General features: G+C 35.4%; 2 protein-coding genes across 7 annotated transcripts in view; one reads left to right on the top strand and one right to left on the bottom strand.

Annotated features, from left to right (window-relative positions):
* LOC134675405 (latrophilin Cirl) overlaps positions 1 to 24597 on the top strand; it is a 514068-nt gene that overhangs the window by 468941 nt on the left and 20530 nt on the right. For all 6 annotated transcript variants that reach the window (XM_063533613.1, XM_063533611.1, XM_063533615.1 and 3 more), the window contains exons 3-4: positions 19905 to 20094; positions 23307 to 23413. In XM_063533613.1, the coding sequence (XP_063389683.1) occupies positions 19905 to 20094; positions 23307 to 23413 (297 nt within the window). The remainder of the gene's footprint in view (positions 1 to 19904; positions 20095 to 23306; positions 23414 to 24597) is intronic.
* Positions 8236 to 24597, bottom strand: part of LOC134675441 (growth/differentiation factor 8-like) — a 41201-nt gene continuing 24839 nt past the window's right edge. The window contains exon 3 of the mRNA XM_063533709.1: positions 8236 to 8248. The gene's annotated coding sequence lies outside the window, so the exon portion shown is untranslated. The remainder of the gene's footprint in view (positions 8249 to 24597) is intronic.

The following is a 24597-nucleotide window of genomic DNA, read 5'->3' as shown; positions in this document are numbered from 1 at the left end:
TTAATGTTAAGATAAAAAAATAAAAAAATCATACTATTTAACTAAACTAAAAATAAAACTAAACTAAACAAAATCTAAAAAAGGCCCCTGCGTTAAGGTCCCGAAGATACTGGCTGCGTTGCCCTGCACTGCCAGACTGATGCGTTGAGCGAGGTAACTGCCAGCTCTCTGGTCCCCAGTTGCGTCGAGTGTCTTTGAAAGATCTCTAAAGAGGTTCAGAGCGCCAGGACCGACATTTTTTTATTAATTTGAAATTCTGCAAGGTAACCCCCTGATTGCAATAATTAATACACTGATACTGATAACAGTGATAACTAGGTCATTCTTTCCGAATCTTACATATATAAACATATAGAAACTGGGTTAAACTTCCTTAAAATCGCATCAGATTAGCAGAAAAGTTAGTTGTAACAGCCATTAGTGGGATTAACACAAAGGTTAAAGCTTTGCGGCCTTCGCGAATTATTTGTTTGTAAGAGGATTATATTTCGATCAGAACTGTACAATAATCTGTGCGTTGTTGTGCTTAGATATTTTTGGTACTAAGCATCTGTAATGGAAGTGCTCCGAGGAATTGTTGGGATTAATCCCTGCCGCTACTTTCCGCCATAGAGCTGAGAACATTTTAATCTTCACCACTTAGACTCGTGCCTATACCGGGTGTGGCCTGTAATATGAGCAAAAAATTTAACTGTAGGCTGTACTCCTCATACTGACCAACATTTGTTCAGCGACTTTTAAAAATAACTTGTGCTTTGATTTTTAATACACTCTAAAGTTTATTCTAAAACGCAATGTATTGCGAATTTTGTTATGTTTAAGGCGTGACAAGCAACGTCAATCACAATGATATAGCGTGGCGATGGCGTCCATTGAAGATAATATTTGTTTTGTATGAACACAAAATAAATATTATCTTCAATAAAAGATTCAAAATTTGATTTTTTGATTTTTGTAGAGTCAAAATACTTCATAATTTTTAAAAGTTGTGGAACAAAAGTGTCACCCTTTGAGGAGTAAAATCTATGTTTTAATTATTTGCTCATGTTACAGGTCACACCCGGTATAACTCAAAACTCTTCTTCCTTACGTTATCCCGGCTTGCCACGGCTCATGAGAGCCTGGGGTCCCAAGAATTGGCGTAGACACTAGTTTTTACAAAAGCGACTACCGTCTTACTTTCCAAAACTAGGCCTTAGTGGTCCGTGAGGATTAGTCCGGTTTCCTCACGATGTTTTCCTTCACTAAAAAGCGACTTGCAAATGTCAAATGATATTTCGTATAGTTTCGTAAAACTCATTGGTACGAGCCGCAGTTTGAACCTGCAACCTCCGGATTGAAAGTCGCACGCTCTTACCGCTAGGCCTCCTTTTCCATAACTCAAAAATAAACTTAATTAAAACTAATCAACGATTAAAAATCACATAATCTCCGGCACAAAAATGTGATAAAAAATTCAAATAATCCCTTTAAAACGAAAACGTAAAAAAGGGTTCACAAATCAGAGCAACACGGCCGGTTACCGGGCGTTTTCCAGTTTGTCCGGAAATATGCAAATTCATATAATTAAATCACTTGGACGTATTTTGCGCGAAACGTCAGTTTTATTTTAAGGCAGATAAAATTGTTGGGTTTTACGAATTAGTTTTGCGGTTACGTGTGTTTTATGAAAAAGTTATGTTTGACTAGATTATTCGGATATTGTGTGCGTTTTTTGTGTAAAAAGAAAGAGGACACTTTTACACAAAACGGCGACGCAAAATAAAGTCAAGATTGTGTTTATTCATATAATATTAATAAAATTTTATATTTTCTTCTTTTGAATAAATAATGCGATTTCTCTTTTATACGGTTCCTTAGACAACGTAATACTGCCGTATTCGAACTTCAAAATATTCATCATCGTTCAAGAGTATCTCCAGAATCGCGCAAATGTCAAATTTGACAGGTTAGATCTACATATCGATATCGTATCTTGTTGTGATGTCTAAAAGATATCTAATAGATATCTATTTCAAAGTCTGAATCGGGCCCCTAGGCTTCAAAACTAATATATTTTTGTTTTTGCTCATCATCATTTACTTGACTAGGTACAGTCCGTCCGAGCTAACTTCGCATCGTCTTAAATATAACAAAATGAAGGATTGTCATTATATCATAGACGTCATATTTTCATAGAAATTTGACATTAATGATGACATTACCACACTTTGTCATTACAAATGGCATGCAGAGTTTGGTTCGATTCTAGAACCACATCTCGGAACCGGTTTTTTTTTTCAAAACCTCGAAACAGCCCAATATTATTGATTATTTTATGCTCTTTACGTAGGACTGAATCATGTATTTAGGTTACAACTTCGTATTATTAGATTGTCCAATTAAAAATGAAATAATAAACCAAATAATCAAAAAGAAAGTAATAGTACCGGTATTTTTTGTATGAATAAAAAACCGGTTCCGAGCGTTGTCTAGAACCCTTAGCTTACCTATAAGCTCAAGATTGCTTGCTAAATTTCCGTTATGACGGCATTAAAAGGAAACCTTAACCTCTAGCCGCCCGTGCGTCAAACCTTGCCAAGCAAAATGAAATTTTATTTTGTCAACACAAAGTTCAAATTAGAATGGAACAGGAGACCTTTTTATAGGTCTCTGGGCGGCTAGAGGTTAAACTTTTATCGACATGCCTAAGTGTCAAGTGGGCATATCCCGAGTCGTTAAACCGCCGTAAAGACGCATTTTCAATCTCTGGGACCCGTGGTTATTCATTCATTCATTCATTCTTTATTCATTTATTTGCTAACAACTTAAGTATGCCACTTGCGACTTCATCCCTACTAATGAAAATGAAAACATGAAAACATTTATTTCTTATTCTTATTCTTAAAACTAAAAATACAATTATGGCTGCGATGCAGTTCGCAACCCCGCAGTACCTAATAGTACTAATATTATAAATGCAAAAGTAAATCTGTCTGTATGTTACCTCTTCACGCTTAAACCGCTGAACCGATTGAGATCAAATTTTGTATGGTGACAGTTTGAGGCCCGGGGAAGGGATTTTTTATCAAACATCATTATTTTCATTATACACTTCACGCTAGCTTAGATATAAATGATATAAAACACTAGTGTCGTATTAATGTGTGGTATTAATTAAATATAACAATCGATTTTATGCGGATGCGGATGCAAATGCGGATGTTCCGCGGATGCGGATGCGGATATTCGCAACATCCCTGCTACCTACCTACATATGTATTACCTAACCCTTTGCCTATGTATTACTTATGATTGTTGTAATAAATGCTTTATTCTACTACAAAGTTCATAACTATAGTAAACCATACTAACACTGAAATATAACAATACCTATATTTAATATAGGCATACCAACACACTTAAAGCCTGTTTTCGTTCATGATTCTATAATTATTATTACTTTTTTTATAAATGCATTTAAATAATTCTAACGAATTTAATTTTCGATTGAACAGATCCAGTAACTAATCAAATCAAATTAAGTGTTTCAAATTGAATTAAGTCTATTCCGAAATTTATTCATTTTGAAAAGATCCAGATAGATTTTATACAATAATAAAATCATAAGCCGCTTTTAGTTCCAATAAGTGATCAAAGATTAAATCTTTTGATGTGTAGTTAAAACTACACTCTAAAAAATGAAGACCAACTAAGAGCAGTTTCTTCTTAGTTGACGTTAAGTTAATTACAACAATTACGATCTTATATAAATCAATGAAAGCTGATTACTTAAAACAATAAGTGTATCTGTGATTGAACTAATAAAGTAGGTATTGATTAATCCTAACAATTGTATACCTTGCATCTATTATTAACTTGTTGACATAATTATGTAACGTAGGTTGATTCAATAAATATCAAGCTTAGTTGATCTTACTAGGGTCAATTAGTTACCATAATTCTTTTTCATGTATATATTGAACAAGATCTTAGTTGGCTCAGTTACATAGCAATAGTAAGATCAATCAGAATTACCTTATTTGAAATGTCGAAGTCCTTGTTAGGCTCGTATGGAATCAAGATGCTTGATTACGACTATCAAAATATTGATAGGGCCAACCAAATTTTTTTTAGAGTGTATGACTGCCCGCCAATTATTTCTCAATAAAATGCATAAAAAGTTCAAAAATCCCACAAAGAACATTAATATTACTTCATTTTCATTCCATCACTCCAGCAGCAAATTAAAATTGAAATTGGAATCTTATTTCACTATAAATTCGTCACATTTTTAATGCTAAAACTACTTTAACGTATCGAAATCAGATAACCTAGATTCGCGTAATAAAATTTGCTATAATCCTTACTGCGGCCGCTACTAACGCTACTTAATGACAGTCAAAATTAAAATCACCAACCAACCGATAAAACTACAAACAATTCAAACGAAATTCAACTCTATCCCAAACATTTACAGTCTGTATTTACATTTCCAAGAATTCATGGATGTAAACGTGAATATAACCTTTCAATATTATAATTAAGTTGTATACTGCAGTTGGAAATAACACCTTAATTTAAGGTATTTAGGTATAAATTGAATCGCACGCATTATACCTGATATGAGCTTGCTAAGGTTATACGCTATGCTATTCGGAAGTCTGGTATCAAATGACAGTCACATGTATTTGCTAATGAGGTTCTGTGATATGTGAAGCTATTTTATTTGCACCGTCATTCGTAATTTGAGCTCTTTTCATATGGGTTAAGGTTGAAATTACTTTGTGCGGTAGTGTAATTCATTACAGGATGAGTTAGGCTAGGTTAGGGCAGGATTATTAAGCAATTGCATTTAAAATTCGCAATTAAGAACGTTTTAGGGCTGGCAATTATATGTTCATAGAATACATTAATAATCAAGGAACTTTGAAGATATTAAGCTTTCGAGTTAATTGCGTAGGTAATTATTTTTAAATCGAAATTGAATTTGAAATTGGTTTTTATATAAACTGGTTTGTCGTGTTCTGTAAAAGCTTTATATTCTGTTTATTCAATGCTAATGAACGATAAGTGATGTCATTTTAGGTAGGCATATAATTTTATTAATTATCCATGTATACCTACGTCGTTATATTTTGCTGAAAACCAACACCAACTTTGACGTAATTTGAGATATCTCAGGAAAATCGTGTAAGTAACTTGTTTCTAAAAAAATGGGTTATTTCTAGGTACTTACTTTCAGAAGTACTTTTTAATTCAAAATATTTGGGTACATAAATATTAGTATGTTTTGTGACGATCCTAACAATCCATAAAAATCTCTAAAACTAAAACAGAAATGAGGGTCCTTCCTTCAAGATAAAGAGCGTGTTTGGGGTCGTTCCTTTTTATGAAAATAACTTCTGATAGTGGAAGTAGTTTATGTGGGGACATATACCTACCTATTTTTTTATTTGAAATAGTAAACGGTAACTTCTAAACGTTTTTCTAAAAACACTAAAATTCCTTAGTTCCCTACACAACTGTAATACAGACAGGTCAATAAGCCTTTTACCTATACATTTCACATTGTGACGTACCTTTTCATATTCGAGAAATCCATTACTCCCCTTCCCTTTCGAAACACGTCGTAAATTGTTTTCTACCCTTCATAATAACTAGCTGGACATCTTCCATAAATATATTTTTTATTACACCTTTTCCCCTCATGACTGGCGATTTTCAAGGGGATACTGAAAAACTAGTAGATTGTAGATATAGTTTTTTATATCTACTTCGACGAGGGTTATCGAAATCTGGAGGCAAGGAGCCCATATCATTTGGCTTTTCAAGAGCGAGAAGAAAGTACCTACCTCTACTAAACTATCTTGAGGTATCTTGATATTTTTAGTGATTTGCTGATGAGAACGTTCTCATTTCTGAGAATTCGTTTCCGAAGGAATTTCCGGAAAATTTCCAACTTTCTCGATAGCGTTCTTTTATTAGCATAAAACAAGTTATGAACAATCTTAATTTTTTTTATTTTATGTAATGTCATATTTACATACTTTTGTTATGTTTATAACTTTTGCCTGAAATAACTTGTTTGGGAAGTTTGTTGGGATGATTTCCGACATAAAAACTATCCTATCGGCGCGATTCGGGAAATGAATTAGAGATTAACTAGATACGATATAGTAAAGATATGTGACGTCCCACGGATAAAGGTACCTTATGGCGGTTGGCACTTACGCTATTATTAACGTTGCTCCAATATTATTGCGGCGCTATGCGCACCAGTACCAGTATATTATAAGCACCAGCCGTCATAAGGTACCTTTTTCCGTGGAACGTCACATATCCTTACTATTTCATATCTAGTGAATCTCTAATTCATTTCCCGAATCGAGCCGTTAGTCTTCAAACTATTTCTATGCCAAATTTCAAGTATTTCAACTGCGTGAAGAGATAACAGAAAGACAGAGACACACTTTCGCGTTTATTTATTTATTTATTTAGATATTTAATTCAGGCAACAAGGCCCATATTACAAATACCTTACAGACTAACATACATATGTATTTTTGTATGGTATAATATTAGTATGGATTTTATAAACACTACTGTATTTATTTTTAAGTTTTCGGATGTTGCTGTTTATAAAATATTTTGCACATAGTTATAAGTTATAAGGTTACATTCATATAAAGGCTATGTAAAATACATAAAATATATTATAAGCAGCGAGGTGTTTTCGAGTGATTTAAAATACATTTTCGATGCAATCTTTAATATCGGTGCAAACTGCATTCTCGCGTGCAGCGGAGGTATTTCGATCAGTTAATTTCCTGTATATTTAAATGATTTATAGTTATTATAGGTAAGCTGGACCGAGCTATTCCTGTTTTACATAATATACTGAATTTTTGTAGGCATCATTCAGTTGCAGAATATTTTAATTAAGTAGGCACTAATAATATTTGAAACAAGGAGGAGTATTCTGATTGTAATAAAAGGTTATGAATTTGATCTAGATTTGTTATGGATTGGTTAAGAGAGTGTATGGGAGAAGTGGAAGTGGGAGTTGGAAGGGGTAGACCTCGGCGGACTTTCTCTGGTCAGATTAGGGAAATCCTGAAGAAAGGCCAGGTCAAGAGCACGTGTATGAAGAATGTTATGAAAGTGAAGGAAGCGAAAGAGGTATGTCAGGATCGTAGCAAGTGGAAATCCGTGGTCTCTGCCTACCCCTCCGGGAGATAGGCGTGATTATAATATATGTATGTATGTATGTATGATTTGTCAGTGTCAAAAGTGAAATTTCTTCAAACATAAACATCATTTTTGACACTGACCGATCAAGGGTCGAGTAAGATAGGTTGTAGTTGTACGACGCAAAATTTATGAAGTGATAACGTAAATTAAGACGAAACAGGAGCTGAGATTTAAATATTTTAGGTAAATATACCCGTCTCGCTAACGGAAGCGGCACCTAAAACCAGTGCGATAAGGACAAGGCGCAAAATCCTGCGTAAAAATCTCAAAAATCGAGGTTTCGTCCTCGACTGTTTCCTCCTCCAAAACTTAACCAATAATTTGCGGCATAGTCAATTAGGCCATTTTGGCCATTTTTGAAGGGCTCTAGCGCCTTAAATATCAAAAATGTCAAATAAGCTGGCTCATAAATAATGAATTTACATACAATATTTGCAAACTATTATGACGTTTGCAGATGGTTTAGTGCCACCGGCTCTAATTATTTTTAACTAGAGACTAACAATATTTTTCAGCAAATCTGTGGATTAGTCATCATCATAATAATTCTACATTAAAGAACCCAAATCTTGCCGGTGGAGTCACCGCCATTCGTCTCGCTTCGTCTCTCAAGTTTGAAAGGCATAGAAATATGAATGCTTTATTTATTTTATATTTTGTTCTAATATAAACTTCATGCATGAGGCTAATTAAACCTTATTGGTTATTACCAAAATACACCTTATTTGGTACCTTATACCAAAGACATTTGTACCTAACTTCGTATAAGATGAATAAAGTCTAAGGAAAAAACGTGCCTCGGAAATCAAGAAATAGTCATTCTCGCATAGATGGCGCACACACCTTTGGCCTATGCTCGGCTAGATGGCGTGACGACACCGTTTCATATTTCACAATTTTAACACATAGATATCAGTGAATGAGCATGGGTCAAAACAATATAAAAATAATAAAATCATTTATCCATAGGTATATATACATTTTTTTGATAATTTAATAACAAAACTTATACAAACTATTATTAAAATTAAGTATAGACTAACTAAATTAAAACTAAAACTAATAAAATAAATTAATAATAATAATTTTATGTGTTTATATATTTTTGTTATGTTTTGTAAGTGTTTTTATATTTTACTTTTATACTCACATTGTAAAACCCTAACCTAAGACCCTAATTGAATGAAGAGAATAATTTTATACGTGTTAATTTTGAGTTTTAGTCGTGTGTCGATAGATGGCAGTAAATTTACAGTGACTACAAAATTTACTATGACAGGACCCCTCTTTACTATCTATTCTCTTTGCTTATACCTAATGAACGAATTTAAATCAATAAGATTCGTATCACAAGTACTTATTATACACGAATCGTGAAGGGATAATTGTATAGAAAAGGGCTATTTAACGACTATTATACTTACCTTAATGGTGCTAGTGAATTCTTAACAATAATAACCATGTCAAGTCATTTATCATGTTGTCGAAATTATCCGTTGTATTATTAACCGACTTCCAAATCCCAAAGGAGGAGGTTATCAATTCGGTTGTATGTTTTTTTTTATTTTTATTTTTTTTATGTTTGTTACTCCATATCTCCGTCATTACTGGACCGATTTTGAAAATTATTTTTTTGATTGTATGTATATGCATACAGCACCTCTAGCACAACTGGCCGCGACAGGCGCGAGAAGTGACAGATCGGCGCGACTTGGCGGCTTGTCGCGTGTTGGCAGCACAATTCACGCGCGAGAGCCGCGACAAACTCGCGATCAGGTGTCACTGTCAGAAAATGACAACGATCGCGACTTTGAACTAAAATCCGTAGCACAACTGCCTATTTAGAGACAAAATATTCTCTCGTCTTTATGTCAATCCGCGAGTCGAAGTCTACGCGACTTTATAACGCGACTCGCTCTCGCGGGTGGTTTGCTTGTACTTTTTTAACTAAACTCATGATAATTATAACTTAAAAACAAGTTTCATATATTATGTAATAATATAATTTGTATAATTACTTATTGCCCTAAGGAATAAGGAAGTGTGGAACAATCACTAAATGCGCTTTACTCACTCTTATATCGATGATTATGCACGGTGATACCTACAAGTACCACAACACACCCATCATGTTTACAACTTTAATTTCAAACAGCTAGCTTGTAGGTACTCAATTAAGTATAATAAATAGCTACATATAATTTCAATTCATGTTCGTAAGTTTATAAAAGTAATCCTAAGACTTCCTTATACAAAACTTTCATCAACCTAACAACGGAGCCCGCTTGCTTGTACATATACGAAGCCGATGAGGTGGGTAGGTACAAATGTTCAAAACAAACTATCCAACTTATTAAGTAAGCCTTAGTCTTAGTAGTAATATTTAGGATCACGGTTAGATGTCTAATTTCAACAATCTCTTACTATTTAGGTACCGTTTGGAACCTTCCTCGACTTCAACAAAAAATACCTACACGTGGCCTGTGCCCGCAGCATCGTACTGTAACAGAATGATGTAATACGTGGCTATAACAGGATCATGTCCGGCTCAAAATCATGCTTTGTATGAAATATTATCAGTCATCACCCACTAAACCATTCCATCCCCTGCCAACACCATACCGTGACGTGACTGGACCGAGCCGACCAACAATATTTTGAAGGAGTCGTTACGCTCATGTCATAGTCTGCGTAGTATAGGTACGGTTATCATATGGTCTACCATATTGAAACTCCTCTAGATCATACCCGTGTTCTAGATGTTTCTCTTCATGTTTGACAGGGCCTGATACGATCATGCTATGATACGTTGTTGTCAGCATTAGGTATGAAGTAGGCCTTGGGGAGCTAATCATGGCTTCTAGGAGTTCTAGGTACCTACCTACTTTATTTTTGTTTCTTTTCAGGTAAAAATACAGGAGAGAAAAAAAAACAATATTTAAATTAATAGTATATTGCTTTGCCTTATATATTCTTGCAATATTCGACTTCTTATTATTAAACCTAATATATATTAACATCTAGAACCACAATAGAGAAATTGTAAGAATCTTCTTTATTACCCTTGAAAAGTACTTTCTCTCTTCCTTTTTCTTCGACATGCGGCGTAATTAAATATCACCCTGGAAAGAAAATTGGTTTGTATTGTAAACAAAATAATAAAATATGGTCATGACTTCATCGAGGACTATGAAATAAGCTTATGAAATCAATTTGTCAAATCATAAACAGTTACACAGTACACACACATGCCATCCATTATTGGCACAAGAAAAACTATATGAAACTTATTTGAGAGTTACTGCGGCAGCTTAGATAGGTATGCCATAACCATTAGGGTTATTATTAATAGTTCACTTCCTCGGTGGTTTTTTTTTTTTTCAAAATTATTTATTTTTAACACACGTTTAAAGACATAGGTGCCGAATCCTCCTTTTAAGTTAAAAACTTGTGTTAGGAGGTATTCGCTCTTTCATACAGGGTTCAGCGCTAAAAATAAAATAACCTATAACTTAAGGTAATCTTAAATACTATTGTTAACTAATTACATACATAAGTATTATATTATATAAGAAAAAGACATAACAGTAGGTTACCCAAGTGGTCTACAAAACAGTTAAGTATCTACTAGCTAGGGTTGAAACATGCATATTTTTACACTAATGTTTAACAAACTGTATCTCACAACCGAATTCAAACATTAGCGTGATTAATAAGTAAGAAATAAAGTACATATCCTAAACAATTACCCGTTTGCATAAACGTCCCTTGTTCCGTACCATCCGTTATACAGTTACATAATTTATTTACCTATCCTATCTATTCTATGAGTGATTCAGTCTCATCATAGTTTTTATTTTTTAACCAAGTTGATAAAAGTTTTTTACACTCTCCATAACTTTTTGTGTAAATGCTCGTTAGCCTGTTCACTTTGTTGTATAGATTGATTGATAATACATAAAATTGTCTTCGTGCAAAAGAAGTCTTAGCTGTATGAAGTTGATTAACTACCGAATGTGGATTACGTTTTTTTATTAAGTTATTATCAATTTTTAATGTTTTGTGTACCTTGAGAACACTATTTAGTATGTAAAGCTGTCGCACTGTAAGCACGTCCGCGTCACGGTAAACGTCGACAGTGCTGTATCTTATTTTTTTACCCAGAAGTGTCTTTAAGATAGATCGTTGCGCCCGCTCAAGTGCTATGAGTTTAGTTTTATGAGTACCACCCCAAACAGGTAAGCAATAGAGAATAATTGATTGTACTAGCGTTTTATATATGTATATTAATAGTTCCTTATCTGAGACATGCCTAAGATATCTAAATAACCAGTTCAGCTTTCTTATTCGATTAGCAGTTACTTCGTTTTGCTGATTCCAAGAAAGTAGTTGATCTATATGGACACCTAAATATCTAGTACAGGTAACATGATTGATATTGGGGCATGAGCAAGTATCATTTTGTTGATTAATGCAATTGTGAGCAATTAAATTATGTTTTATCCTATCCGGTTGTGTACTGTTTAGAATTGAAAAAGTTATGTAATTGGTTTTTTTAATATTTAATGAAAGTAAGTTGGTTTGTAACCATATCATCACTTTTGAAAGACCAGCCTCAGCATGAGCATATACCTCATCCCAATTTTCCCCATGGAATAGTAAAGCTGTATCATCTGCATAAGAAATAACTAGCCCGTTTGTAAGTTGGATGTTAGTAAGGTCGTTTATGTAGGCCAGAAAAAGAGTAGGACCTAAGACACTGCCCTGGGGCACGCCAAACTGCGTTGATTGTTCATCGGAGCTATATACCTCATTACTTATTTTAACACGCTGTGTTCTATTGTTTAAATAACATGAGATTAGTTTTGAGAAGTTTCCGCGAACACCCATAGATTCTAGCTTTCGAATTAGGACGGGGACAGACACAGTATCAAAAGCTTTTTGTAAATCTAGAAAAATACATAACGTCTTTTTTTTACTCTCCAAGTGCTTTGAGACAGAGTTAGTTAGTTCAAGTATCGCTTCTTCCGTACTCTTACCTTCACGAAAACCATATTGTCGGTCTGACAGAAGATCGTATTTATTAAAATAATTTATCAATCTACGATTTATTATCTTTTCTATGATTTTAGAAATTGTGGAAAGGACTGAAATGGGCCTATAATTGTTGATATCTGTTCTGTCCCCGTCCTTGTGGATTGGGTGGATAATTGCTCGCTTAAGAGCGTCAGGAAATATTCCTTTGGAGAAACACAGTGAAGTCAAATGGCCTAGAATGGGAATTAATTCAGATTTTGCCAGTTTAATAAAAGTTGTTGGTATGTTGTCCCAACCAGATGCAGATTTATTTTTAAGATTTAGGATTGTGGATTCAATTTCTCCCAGATCTGGCTCTATTATGCCAATTGATGACGCATGAGAGTATAAGGAGTTTAAATATGTTGTGAGGTTATGATCGTAGCTCAAAGTTGGTGCAATTTTTTCAGCTAGATGTTGTCCGACAAAAGTAAAATGTTTGTTTATAAAATTAGCTGAAGAGATAGGGGAGTCAGATAGGTTTGCAAGTTCATTGTTTCTACTTCTGGGTTTATTTAAATTTGTAATATTTTTTATTGACTTCCATAATAGTTTGTTGTTATTTTTGGCCTCATTTAGAAGATCACGTTCATATTTTTGTTTTAATTTTTTCACTAGATTATTGCAGTAATTCCTATATCGGCGATAAGTAATTTGAAGTATCTCGTTAGTAGGGTCATGTCTAAGTGTCCTCTGCAATTTATTTCTATGCCGAATACAATTCAGTACACCTGTAGTAATCCAGGGTCTTAACGTCCTTTTATTGCATGGAATTCTAACTATCCTAGAACTTGTTAAGATTGCATTATTGAGGTAATAAATCAATTTGTTTGTCAAAATATTGGGGTCGTTTATTTTTAATAACTCGTTGAGATCATTGTTTTTAAATAAATTAAGTGCTTGTTGGTAGTCAGTTATGGTTTTGTGAGCTTTATTAGGCATGTTTTTAGATTTAGAGTAGATATTTAGCAAAGTCATGTGGTGGTCTGTTATCGTAGTGTCAAGTATAGCTGTTCTGGAAAAGTATATATTGGGGTTTAGATTTGTGATTATGTGGTCCAGACAACTATTTATTCGAGTGTTTAGTTTATGTGTTGTCAACAAGCCGTGCGATGCTAACATATTGAGGTAATTTATAGTCGAGTTATTTTGTATCATAATATTAATATTGATGTCCCCGGTAATAATGACATTATTCCCCAAATGGTTGTTTTTTAAATACAAATCGAGAGACGTAACGAAGTTAGTAGTGTTCGTTATCGATGGAGAACGGTAAATACAGAGTATGGTAAAACATGATATAGTAATTTGTATACAAGAAGCCTCGGGTAACATAACTTCTTTTATCTGATGTTGTATAGAATTTTTTATATAAACTGCTACCCCATCATTTTGCGTTGTCTGTTTTGTAGTATTATAGCATGAGTAATTACATTTTATTGGAAGAGGTTTGTCGTGATTAAACCGACACTCCGTGAGTACCAAAACGTCCGGAATCTGTTGGAATAAGGTTAAGTTTACTTCTAGGTCATCCATGTTTTTATAAATGCTTCTTATATTCTGAGTTATAATTGAATATGTAGGTTTTTTTTAGGCATTAAAGTGGGTAGATCCGTGATCTTACAGAAAAAGCTGCTATTATTGTCCAAGTCGTCCAGTTCGTTTAAAATATCAATCTCTAACATTAAAAAATATTAAAATGTCCATATTGTTTGCAAAGTCGTTAATTGGTGGGGCTAGTAACATGGTATTAATAAACTGGTAGGGTTTAGGCTTTTGTATCACATTTCGGCAATTAATATATTTTTCTAAACTATTAACTTTAGACATTAGGTACTGAACAATCGAATAGAAAGTTGTCACGAATTCATTTTGATGAGACAGTATATTTAACGGATAAGAGTACTTACTATTTTTAGCGAGCACAGAGTACACAAAAAACAGGTAAACAGCAATGTTGTATAATCGTACATGCAAGTATTCAGTTGCAACGTTTTGATTTGAATCAAAAATAATCGACATAAAATAGGCACAGCTGATGACGGTAAGACATAGTCACGAATTAAAAAGACTTTGCACTTGAATTTCGTTATTGATGCATATTATTGGCGAAGTGTCGGTTTTGCGCACATAAACTCGGCCAAACGAAGTCCAGCAATACTTATAATCTTTTGATCTTCTAAGGTCTCTTGCCAAGAAATAAAGTCTCGAAGCTTTTGGTGTTAGTCGCTCGGAAATATAAATAGGTGTATCCCGATTTTTTTCAAGGTCAAGGTGAAGAGCCTGAAGTCTTCCATTTCCACTCCGCGTGTTAAAGGTTTTGGCAGCTTTTAGTATCTTGTCCTTGGTGGTGTTCTTAAAGCTAAGAAAGCGCTTCTCAGATCTTAGTTAATTTAGAAAAGGGGACAGCTCCGCGTTTGAAACCTACAAGCTTGCCTAGTGTGTTTCTTTTCCTGACACGCCACTTCGGGTCCCGTTGGCACTTTCCTGTTAACAATATTTTCCTTTGGGTGCTGGGATATCAATCGTGTCTAGGAACTCTAGGATAATGCTGAACTTATTCTGAAAAAAAAAACACTATTTACAACAGGAATATGAGAACAAAACCAATAATAGCAATTCCATTAATTATAGTTACTTACAAAAATATTTTATTTCAAAAGTTTATTAAACAGACATTTTTAAACAATATATATTTTAAGGAATATTATCAATATTAAGTATACAAGGCTCTATTACTTACATTTTTTTCATATTTTTCCCGTAATTAAATGTTGACAAAATTTGGAAGTTCCTTGAATTTGACAGGAAAAACTTAACCATCGACAAAAAACCAGATTTTTTACCACCAAAGAACGAATGATTTAGCGCATCCCTGGTTTCCGATTCAGTGTTGCCACTTGCAAATATCGATTTGTTTAGACTTTGATTTCGCCGGGTAACACTGACGAGTCGCGCCGCGACTTTGAGTTCTCTACGCGGCTGTTGCAGTCGCGGGTACAAGTTATGCTACGGAAATCGACAGATTTGACAGCCGCGGGAATGGCGACTCGAGTCGCGGTCTAAGTCGCGGATGCAAGATGTGCTAGAGGTGCAGATTGGTCCCGTTTTTGTCAAAATCCAGTTCTGATGATGGGATCCATGAGGAATCGACGGAACTCCTCAAATCTTAAAGGCGTATACATATGGTGATTTTTGTGTTTTTATCAACAAATCAAGCATATACATTCAAAAACATGACATTTGATGAAGTGGAACTGCTGATGATGATCAGAACGGAACTCTTCAACGACGCATAGTTCACCTTTGGCGATTTGTCCTCTTCGTTATGTTTGTTAAGCAAGTTAAGTTTTTAAGCCACAATTTTATCAAGCTTGAGTTCTGATGATGGGATCCATGAGAAATCGAGGGAACTCCTCAAATTTTAAAGGCATGCGTATAGAGATTTTTGTATTTTCATCAGAAAATCAAGCATTTTCATTATAAACTGTCGCATTTGATGAAGTGGAACTGCTGATGATGATCAGAACGGAACTCTTCAACGACGCATAGTTCACGTTTGGCGATTTGTCCTCTTCGTTATGTTTGTTAAGCAAGTTTAGTTTTTAAGCCACATTTCTGTCAAGCTCGAGTTCTGATGATGGGATCCATAAGGAATCGAGGGAACTCCTCAAATCTTAAAGGCATACGTATATAATTTTTTGTATTTTCATCATAAAATCAAGCATTTACATTGAAAACTGTCGCATTTGACGAAGTGGAACTGCTGATGATGATCAGAACAGAACTCTTCAACGACGCATAGTACATGTTTGGTGATTTCGAATTTCGATTTTGACTTGGACTGGGACCCGGACTCATACCCGGATCCGGTTCGGACCCGGACTCGGACTCGGACTCGGACCCGGACTCGGACCCGGACTCGGACCCGGACTCGGACCCGGACTCGGACCCGGACCCGGACTTGGACCGGGACTCGGACCCGGACTCTGACTCAGAGACCCGGACCTTGACCCGGAAAACCACTATGATACCTAAACTAAATAAACCACTATGATTACCTACCATAAAATGTGGGTATGATGATGCCAAACCCCTCCCGCTCAAACTCCCGTACACCGCACCGCATGCGCCGTTAAGTGGGTTAGGTTAGGTTTGAACTGCGATCCTCACAGAACCGAACAAAAGTGGGTTAGGTTCGGTTAGAACTGCGAGTCTTACAGAAACGAAATGCTACTAGAAAAGTGGGTTTGATTAGGTTCGAACTGCGATCCTCACAGAACCGAACTGCTATCAGAGAAGTGGGTTAGGTTAGGCTAGATAACTACGACCCTTACGGAAACGAAATGCTACTAGGAAGTAGGTACTGGTTTTACCTCCTTTTCTACATAGTGCACCATCTACCATAATCTTTCACCGGGCCCCATAGAAGTCGGTTTTTTTTTCTTAAAAATTATTTTGTTTACTTGTTTATATTCTTCAGTCGTCTCAGGGTGACCTTGTGATATGTTTTTGTGACTTTGGTTAAATTTACCATGATTTGAAAAATAACTATTTCGTTAGAGAAAGATTCATTATAATAATATGCTTAGCTTAATGATATAGAGACCGATTTACTTTCCTAATCTTTCTCTTGTTATACTAACAATAAGACATGGTAAAAAATTATTAAGATAAACATGAAAACGCTAACTTTAGGTTTATAGAATATTTCTTCCAGTTAAATTTTGAAAAAATCCTTCAAGCCCATAAAAGTATAACTTTTATTAAATACTCTGACAAATACAGAAAAAATGGTTCGCTTGATGAATTTGGAATGAAATATAATTCCGATTATTTTGAAGAACTTTCCCTAGAACGCTGAAATTTTCCTTTAATTCTCGAGTTCACGCCCCCAAACGTAACAAACACATAATAAACTTTATAATGTTTAATGTACATTATTATATTTGAAATGAAAATGCTGACAAATAACTCTTATTGTTGTTATTCAAATGTCAAATCGGAAAGTTTCCACCTGTCAGCCTAAATCTTAAATTAAATCTGGGAAATTTAATTTTGTCGCAATTGTACCGTTTACGAGTCCCGCCCGATGTTTAAAGTTATAATTACGAATTGGGGATTATAGCTAAGCGGGATTAAACGGTGTTTGATTAATGATATTTTCATGAACGGCCATTTTGAAAAATGGTGGGTGTATGTGTAAGTACTTATTTTGTATGGTAGGCCATACACATACACCCAACTAAATATCTATGTTTACCTACAGTTCGTTTGTGATAAGAATGCAGTAAAATCATTATCATCTGCCGGCCTAGCCACGCCCGTAACCAATCAAATCGTTCCTAATTAGGAAGTCAATGTTATTCTTTAAAACGGCTTTATAATAAACGTAAAAGTGTCTAAGGACAAAAATAGACCAACCCAGGTGACGTACTTAAGTGAAATCATTTCTATTTTTTTAATAAGAAAATCTCCCTGATTGTTGAACAAACTATATTAAAATGTGTTTAGGTCCTTATATTAATGTTGTACGTATGGTAACTCTATCTGGAGTTAGAATTTTATATATTTTTAGATGAATCTTGAATGTAGCCACTGCACGTTTTGCGAAATTCCGTCACATACAAATTTGAATTTAAACGCGAGTCGTAAAAGGTCCAATTTTCATTTTATCATCTCAATGAAGCGTCTATTACGATAGCTGTATATGGAAATTGTATTAACTCTAAGGTTATAAGGTTATAAGTATAAGTGTCTTAGAGAAATTTGCCGTTTTACTGTATCATAAGGATATTTGTGGTCTTCTGAAGAACGGCGCTGTGAAATTGAAATAATAATTATTTCCTGCTATTTATATTTTGTTTTATGTGTAACCATATAAACTTGACTTGAACTGCTCTCGCGTGACAGTATCTATACCAGTATTTACAGATAATTATTTATAGAATTGCAAGTTGATAATAAACGTCAGCGATAAAGGAACTGTTAAAATTACGTTTGACTAGTCTCATATTAACAACCTGAATGCTCCGATGAGCATGCTTCGATATAGATATCTCATCGAGAATATATCTGAAATTTCACACTCGAATAGATCGCTCTGCCCATCCCCGTAACGATCTCAACTGAAATAAATTGTAAAACGTAATCCGAGCAGACCCTCGCCTATTACAAGTTATGACGTTGCAAAAACGCGTAAACGGTCTGTCAGTGCCGTCATTCATTTGACCAGATTTATTACGAAATCTTACAATATGCACCCTAGTTCTGATTATGAAAGGTGCAACTGAGTCTGCAAACGCATCCATTGCTTCTCGATTATAAGCATTCATTTTTAAAAGCTCATAGTGAACTGCCGTTGTACGCTGTGCATTTGTTTTTGATCCGCCATTGTTTTCACCTCCAACGAACGATGTAACAGCTAGGATTATTAAAGAAGAATCCATTGCGCTCCAAATATGAGTTGGTAATTTTGTAAAAGTATAGAAAGTAGCAATGTATGATGTACCTACATTTCCGACCCGTCACTTGTTTTCTCAATTTGATGAATCGTTCGGAAATTGATTATAGAACGTTGAGTCGACACTTTCTTTTGTCTCGGCTGATATCAGACGTGCAAATGGATTCTGAACGTAACAATGTTCGATGTTTAATTGGATTATTTGAGGGTAGATAAGGGTGCATGATTGCGGGCGTAATCTGGTGAGACGTGACCATCGATCAAAAGAACAATAAGGTCGATTGTTTTGGATAGAAATAAGAATTAAAGTAAAAATCTTTGTCAGATCAGGATTGATTTTAGAGTCGTCGAGTATCCAAGGTTTCTTAAAACAAAATATAAGCCGTACTTGTCAAACTAAAATGAGGATTTTTAGCGTTAAAATATTATCAGTCATTCCTGGTTTTCATTTAACCAACTAAAAATCCAGAGTTTATGGATTTTTGGTTGGTTAATGGAAACCCATTTTCTAAACTTAAGCAATCATGTTAACTAAGAAACTTGTTATCGTCTCACTGATGTATCAAAAGCCTGCGATTATCCGTATACAACAAAGTCTTCAAGAGAAAAACCACAACCACAAGATTATATTACAGCTCTTAGGTTACAACATCGCTGCGTCGAGAATTTTACATCGCTTTTGCATAAATCATATACTAAGAAGCCAAAGAATTCTAGTCATCCTTCTCTTGCATTTTTTCACATCTATTTGATGTAAGTAGGTCTTGTTTTTTTATTATTCTTTATCTATATATCTTTATTTTGTATGGTCTGTCTGGTTTATTCTGGTGTCTGCGGATTTTTTTGAACTAAATAGACACTTTGCTATTTTGCGTTGTAGTACTTAATCTTAAAATTTTCTGGAAACACTTGGGACAGCCTTTTAGCTACAACTGGTAATCTAGCGAACGGTGGAAGGGTTTATTGCTGATCTTTAAGTTTTTTAATAACTCTACCAACCCCTTTACAGCCAAGGAATGCCAATTGAAAATTTATCAACACTACTTATAATTGATGTGAAAAACTCTTATAATTGTATCAAAACAAAAAAAACTTGTTTTCACTGTCTAATTTTGTCGTTTCTTCTTTACAGAACCTCGGTACGAAACAGCGTATGCGTGCGAAGGCAAAACCTTGAAGATTGGCTGCGGGGAAGGCTCAGTCATCCACCTCATCAGAGCCAACTACGGCAGATTCTCCATCACCATCTGTAACGACCATGGGAACACCGACTGGAGCGTCAACTGCATGTCTACGAGGAGCTTACGGGTTTTACATAGCAGGTAAATGTTTATCATTTTCTACTTAATTATCATCATCACTATATTATCTTATGTTTTTATACTTAGTTATTAGCACTATCATTATCTTCGTTGTTTTATCACCAACCACAACGACGTTATTATCATTATCTTGTCTATCGTCATCATGCCCATCATCATCATGTTCAATTATGTATTTGAATTTATTTACTACTTCTTAGTTACTGCTACTGGTCTCTGGAAATGAGTACCTAAATTTCGACACTTTGTAAGATGTGTTTACAGACACGAATGAACGCATCGTCATATTTTAAATCCTATATTGTTGTTTGCACTTCATTGTACTCAATATTTTCGAGAAATAGCATCAAATTCAATAAGTTTTCTACCAATATTTCAGTGCCTCAATCCCACCATGTTCAAAATAGTATTAAGATCGGTCGTATTTCCCTACATATTTACATAGCTACTTGTTATCACTACAAATATTATACAGCGCATAAAAGGGGAAGTGTGCGTTGAAATTTCACACCATATTGTATTATTCTGCGATATTCACCCCACCATATTCTAATGATTGCTTACACTACATTTGTCAGTATCGGTTCAGTAGTTACGATACATCAGGGGTACAGAGAAAATTGGATGCTTTGTTTTGAAACGAAAACTGTAGGGTGGAAAAAGCTACATCACAGTCTAAAATATCTGGAATAGTTTCTGCCAAATCTGTGACTCTTGAATTTTGTAATCTAGTAATAGGTACGCATTGTGATAATTTTAAACGTCCGGCAATTCCAAACTTTTTAGGCGAAAACGTTTAAAACAGCATTCAAATTATCAGTCTTGTAATATATTAATTGCATAAAACATTTCAAGCTTTTAAAATGTTCTAGAATTAAGATTTCACGTGCTCTTCGCGTTATGCCAAAATTTTGAAAATACTTAAATGTATAAATGACCCCATGTGTTCCCCATAAAATTAATAGCAAGACGGACAAACTCCAATCTTCACACATGACCAGGCGTGGCTCACTCGGCGATTTCGTCGCTTTCCTACAGGTAGCTAAAACTACATCCGTTCCACACCAATTTGGTGGCTAGCCATAAGCCACGCGTGGCGCTATCGCCACCTAGCGGCCATGATCGTAACAGACGCGTTTTGTTAGAGAGTGAGTATAGTTAGTACTATTATTTATTCTGTGGCATGACACACTTTCAAACCGTTTAATATAGCGGAAGCAGTTATAAAGTTGACCCAAAAAAATTTTATTAAGCTATGAGCTTCATCACATATGTTCCTTGAGTAATTCTAAGCATTTCAAGCCTGGGAGGCAATAAGAAATGTGTGTCTACTCGGATTTGTAATGGATTCAAACTTTCAACCCCTTTTTAACCCTGTTAGGGGATGAATTTTACAAAACGCTGAAATTACTTTTCCTGTCTTTTAATAATATCCCCAAATACAAAGATTCAAGTCCCGCGTTCGAAATTTTTTTTGATATCCATACAAACTTTGAACCCCTTTTTCACCACCTTAGGGGATGAATTTTCAAAAACGCTGAAATTAGTTTTCTTGTATTTTAATAATATATCGTTTTACGAAGTTTCAAATTCCTAGCTTAAAATAAAACTTGAACCCCATACAAACTTTCATCCCCTTTTTAACCCCCTTAGGGGTTGAATTTCTCAAAATCGCTTCTTATCTCTTGTACACTTTATAAATGTAATCTAGTGTGCAAATTTCAACTTTCTATCTTTTGTAGTTTCGGCTCCGCGTAGCAAAAATCTCCAACCAAATTTTTCACCTTTTTACGTTTTTCTTGTAAAATTACTATGAAACTGAAAATAACAAATATCAGCAATGAATTCTACGTCTTTGGTTTATACGAAAATGATACCAAACTTGCCCTAGTACCCACCAGGATCAGAATAGATTTTTTTTAAAGATGACGGGTGGAGGCCGTCTTTGTACCCCACCCTCCCCCCCCACTTCAGGCTAGAAATGCTTAGAATTACTCAAATATCAGATGTGATGAAGCTCATAGCTTAATAAAAATTTTTTGGGTCATGTATGGGAGCGTTACATAACTGATTCCAGTAATATCAGAAACGCCCCCAATTTGTGTCTCATCAGCACTTGCCATTAGCCCAGCGTCCCGTCAGCCGGAAACTGTGAAAATTGCCCAAAATGAAATCCCCGCTGCAAGTTTATTGGGTTACGAGCGAGATTGGCAATAAAGACATGCGTGGTGCCATGCAAATGACGGGCGAACTGGCTAATGCAAACAAGGGCAAACGGTGCTTAAAAATGGAAATGTTTTGAAAAATCCGCGAGCGTGGGACGCTACTGACTTTTTAAAGATATGACGTGACCGAGATACCGGATGCGTGATTTATTTTGCGGCAGATTTACGTACGGAATTTTTGTGGAAAAGCAACAAGGGTAAACATTTTGGTATTAAATGCGAAAGTACCTGCTGACTGTAAACATGATCAACTAAATATCACTCTTTAATACTCGTTGATTCGACATGCTTCCATGGTAGCCCAGGTTTTGAAGTTGAAAACATCCGGTAAATAAAAAAAATAGTATGATTTCTTAAGTATATATTTCCATCTAATGCTGACCAGTGAGTAAAAAATAAATGGGAATCCTAAACTTAAATTTAACGTTGATATAAAACAGCAAAAATTAATAATGTCAAGAACTAAAACACTGAAAGAAATCGATTGATAGAGCACCACACCACCACAAACACAAACACCACCACAAACAAAACGTGATCAATGTTACGTACATACTCAGGAAACCAGTAATTTTTCCGACTTAGCCACTGATATACTGAAACTTTTACATTTCTCGATTTGCAACTTTGTCAGCTTTCATTTGGTATACAATGTTTTAAGTTTGTGCGGAAACTTAAAAAGATGTTGAGCGTGGAAAGGAATTATGTATGTTTCGACTCGGATTTTTTTATTAAATACCTACAGATGAAGGGCATACCTAATACAAGTCATCAGACATATAGACATTCATAAGGGAAAATTCCATTTCTGACCGCACCTGCACTACTTAGTACGAACGCGTCGGTGTTATGAATGGATGGTAGGCACAGACTTAAATGGCATCAGTGCTTCTGTCGTTGGAATTGGAAACTTTAGAACAAAACTTTTTGAAGCATGTATCCTAGACCCTCAAAGAATAACTTTAACCCATTTTTGTCCCTTTACAGATGTAGTATGCACCAAAACTGCAGTATACTGGCGAGCACGAGCATGTTCGGCGACCCATGCCCCAACACGCTCAAGTATCTGGAAGCGCATTACCAATGCGTACCTGGTAAGATCATTTTAAAGTTTTGATAGGTACTAAATTAAATATTGAAAAATTATACTGCCATGAATAAGATACTGATGCGAGAAGGTGAACTTTTAAAATGACTTAATTTAAACCTACAAAAAAGATGTCAAATTACCATAGTCCGATGTATATGGAAAGTAAATAATGGGCACATGCTATCTACTCAAATATTTACTGTGAAGCAGGACTTCTAAAAAACTACAAGTTGTATTCTACAATAAAAGATTACACTATTATTGAAGTTCTTAGATAATGATAATGGTTACCCGTTATTCATAAAACTTTGAGACTGAATTAGTTAAATTATGTTTTATCCCTTTCTTACAAATACATAAATCAAAATGACAGATAGAACCAAACGACTCATAGCTAATTCAAGCTTGTAATGCGTTTATGAATAACACCATTTTATCACGCGAGATGTTAAAACGTCCTGCATTACGGCCTGGCCACGACATTGGTCTAAGGCGATCGGCGGGGCGGCGGGCGGGGCGGAAAACGCGAGCGATCGCCAGGCATGCCACGTACTTTCAGTAGCGGCGGCAGCGACTAGGAGCGGCTGGGACGTAGACGTAATTAAAATCATGTTTTTTTTTCAAAAGTGCCTAGAATATATTTCATTGTTTGTCAATGGGTGCATGGGCTAAATACAGGACGACAAATTTATTTACATCTAGTTTAGTATTTTATATATCGTATACATAAAGCACCCAAAAAACGAGTACTTACATAAGAATAAGTGTGGAGACGTCACAACATACTTAAATACGCGAAAGTACATTTAAAATTTCAATAATAAACCCTTCCGTCTCCATGTCGCTCGAAAAAAAAACAAAATGTTTTGTTCCGCATCGCCCCGCTCGAACCGTCGCGCCGCCTAGGCCGGTCGCGCCGCTCTAAAGTCGTGGCATCGCCCGCGCTGCCCGATACAAATGTTCGAGTCGCGCGCCGCCCCGCTCGCCGCCGCCGCCGGTCGCCCGGTGCACGCCGCGCGCGTTGCCGCTCGGCGACTAGGCTCGTGGCATGCATTATGCGTCGCCGGGTTATTGTTTTTGCGACTTACCGCCGGTCGCCGCCGCCGATCGCCTTAGACCAATGTCGTGGCCAGGCCGTTATGGGTAAAGTCAAGTATCTTTCTAAATCTAGAAATACATTCAAACATG

This window comes from Cydia fagiglandana, chromosome 22, assembly GCF_963556715.1.
Source record: "Cydia fagiglandana chromosome 22, ilCydFagi1.1, whole genome shotgun sequence".
Classification (NCBI taxonomy): Eukaryota; Metazoa; Arthropoda; class Insecta; order Lepidoptera; family Tortricidae; genus Cydia; species Cydia fagiglandana.
The sequence above is the reverse complement of the archived record's forward strand: the minus strand, read 5'-3'. Positions and strand labels throughout refer to the sequence as shown.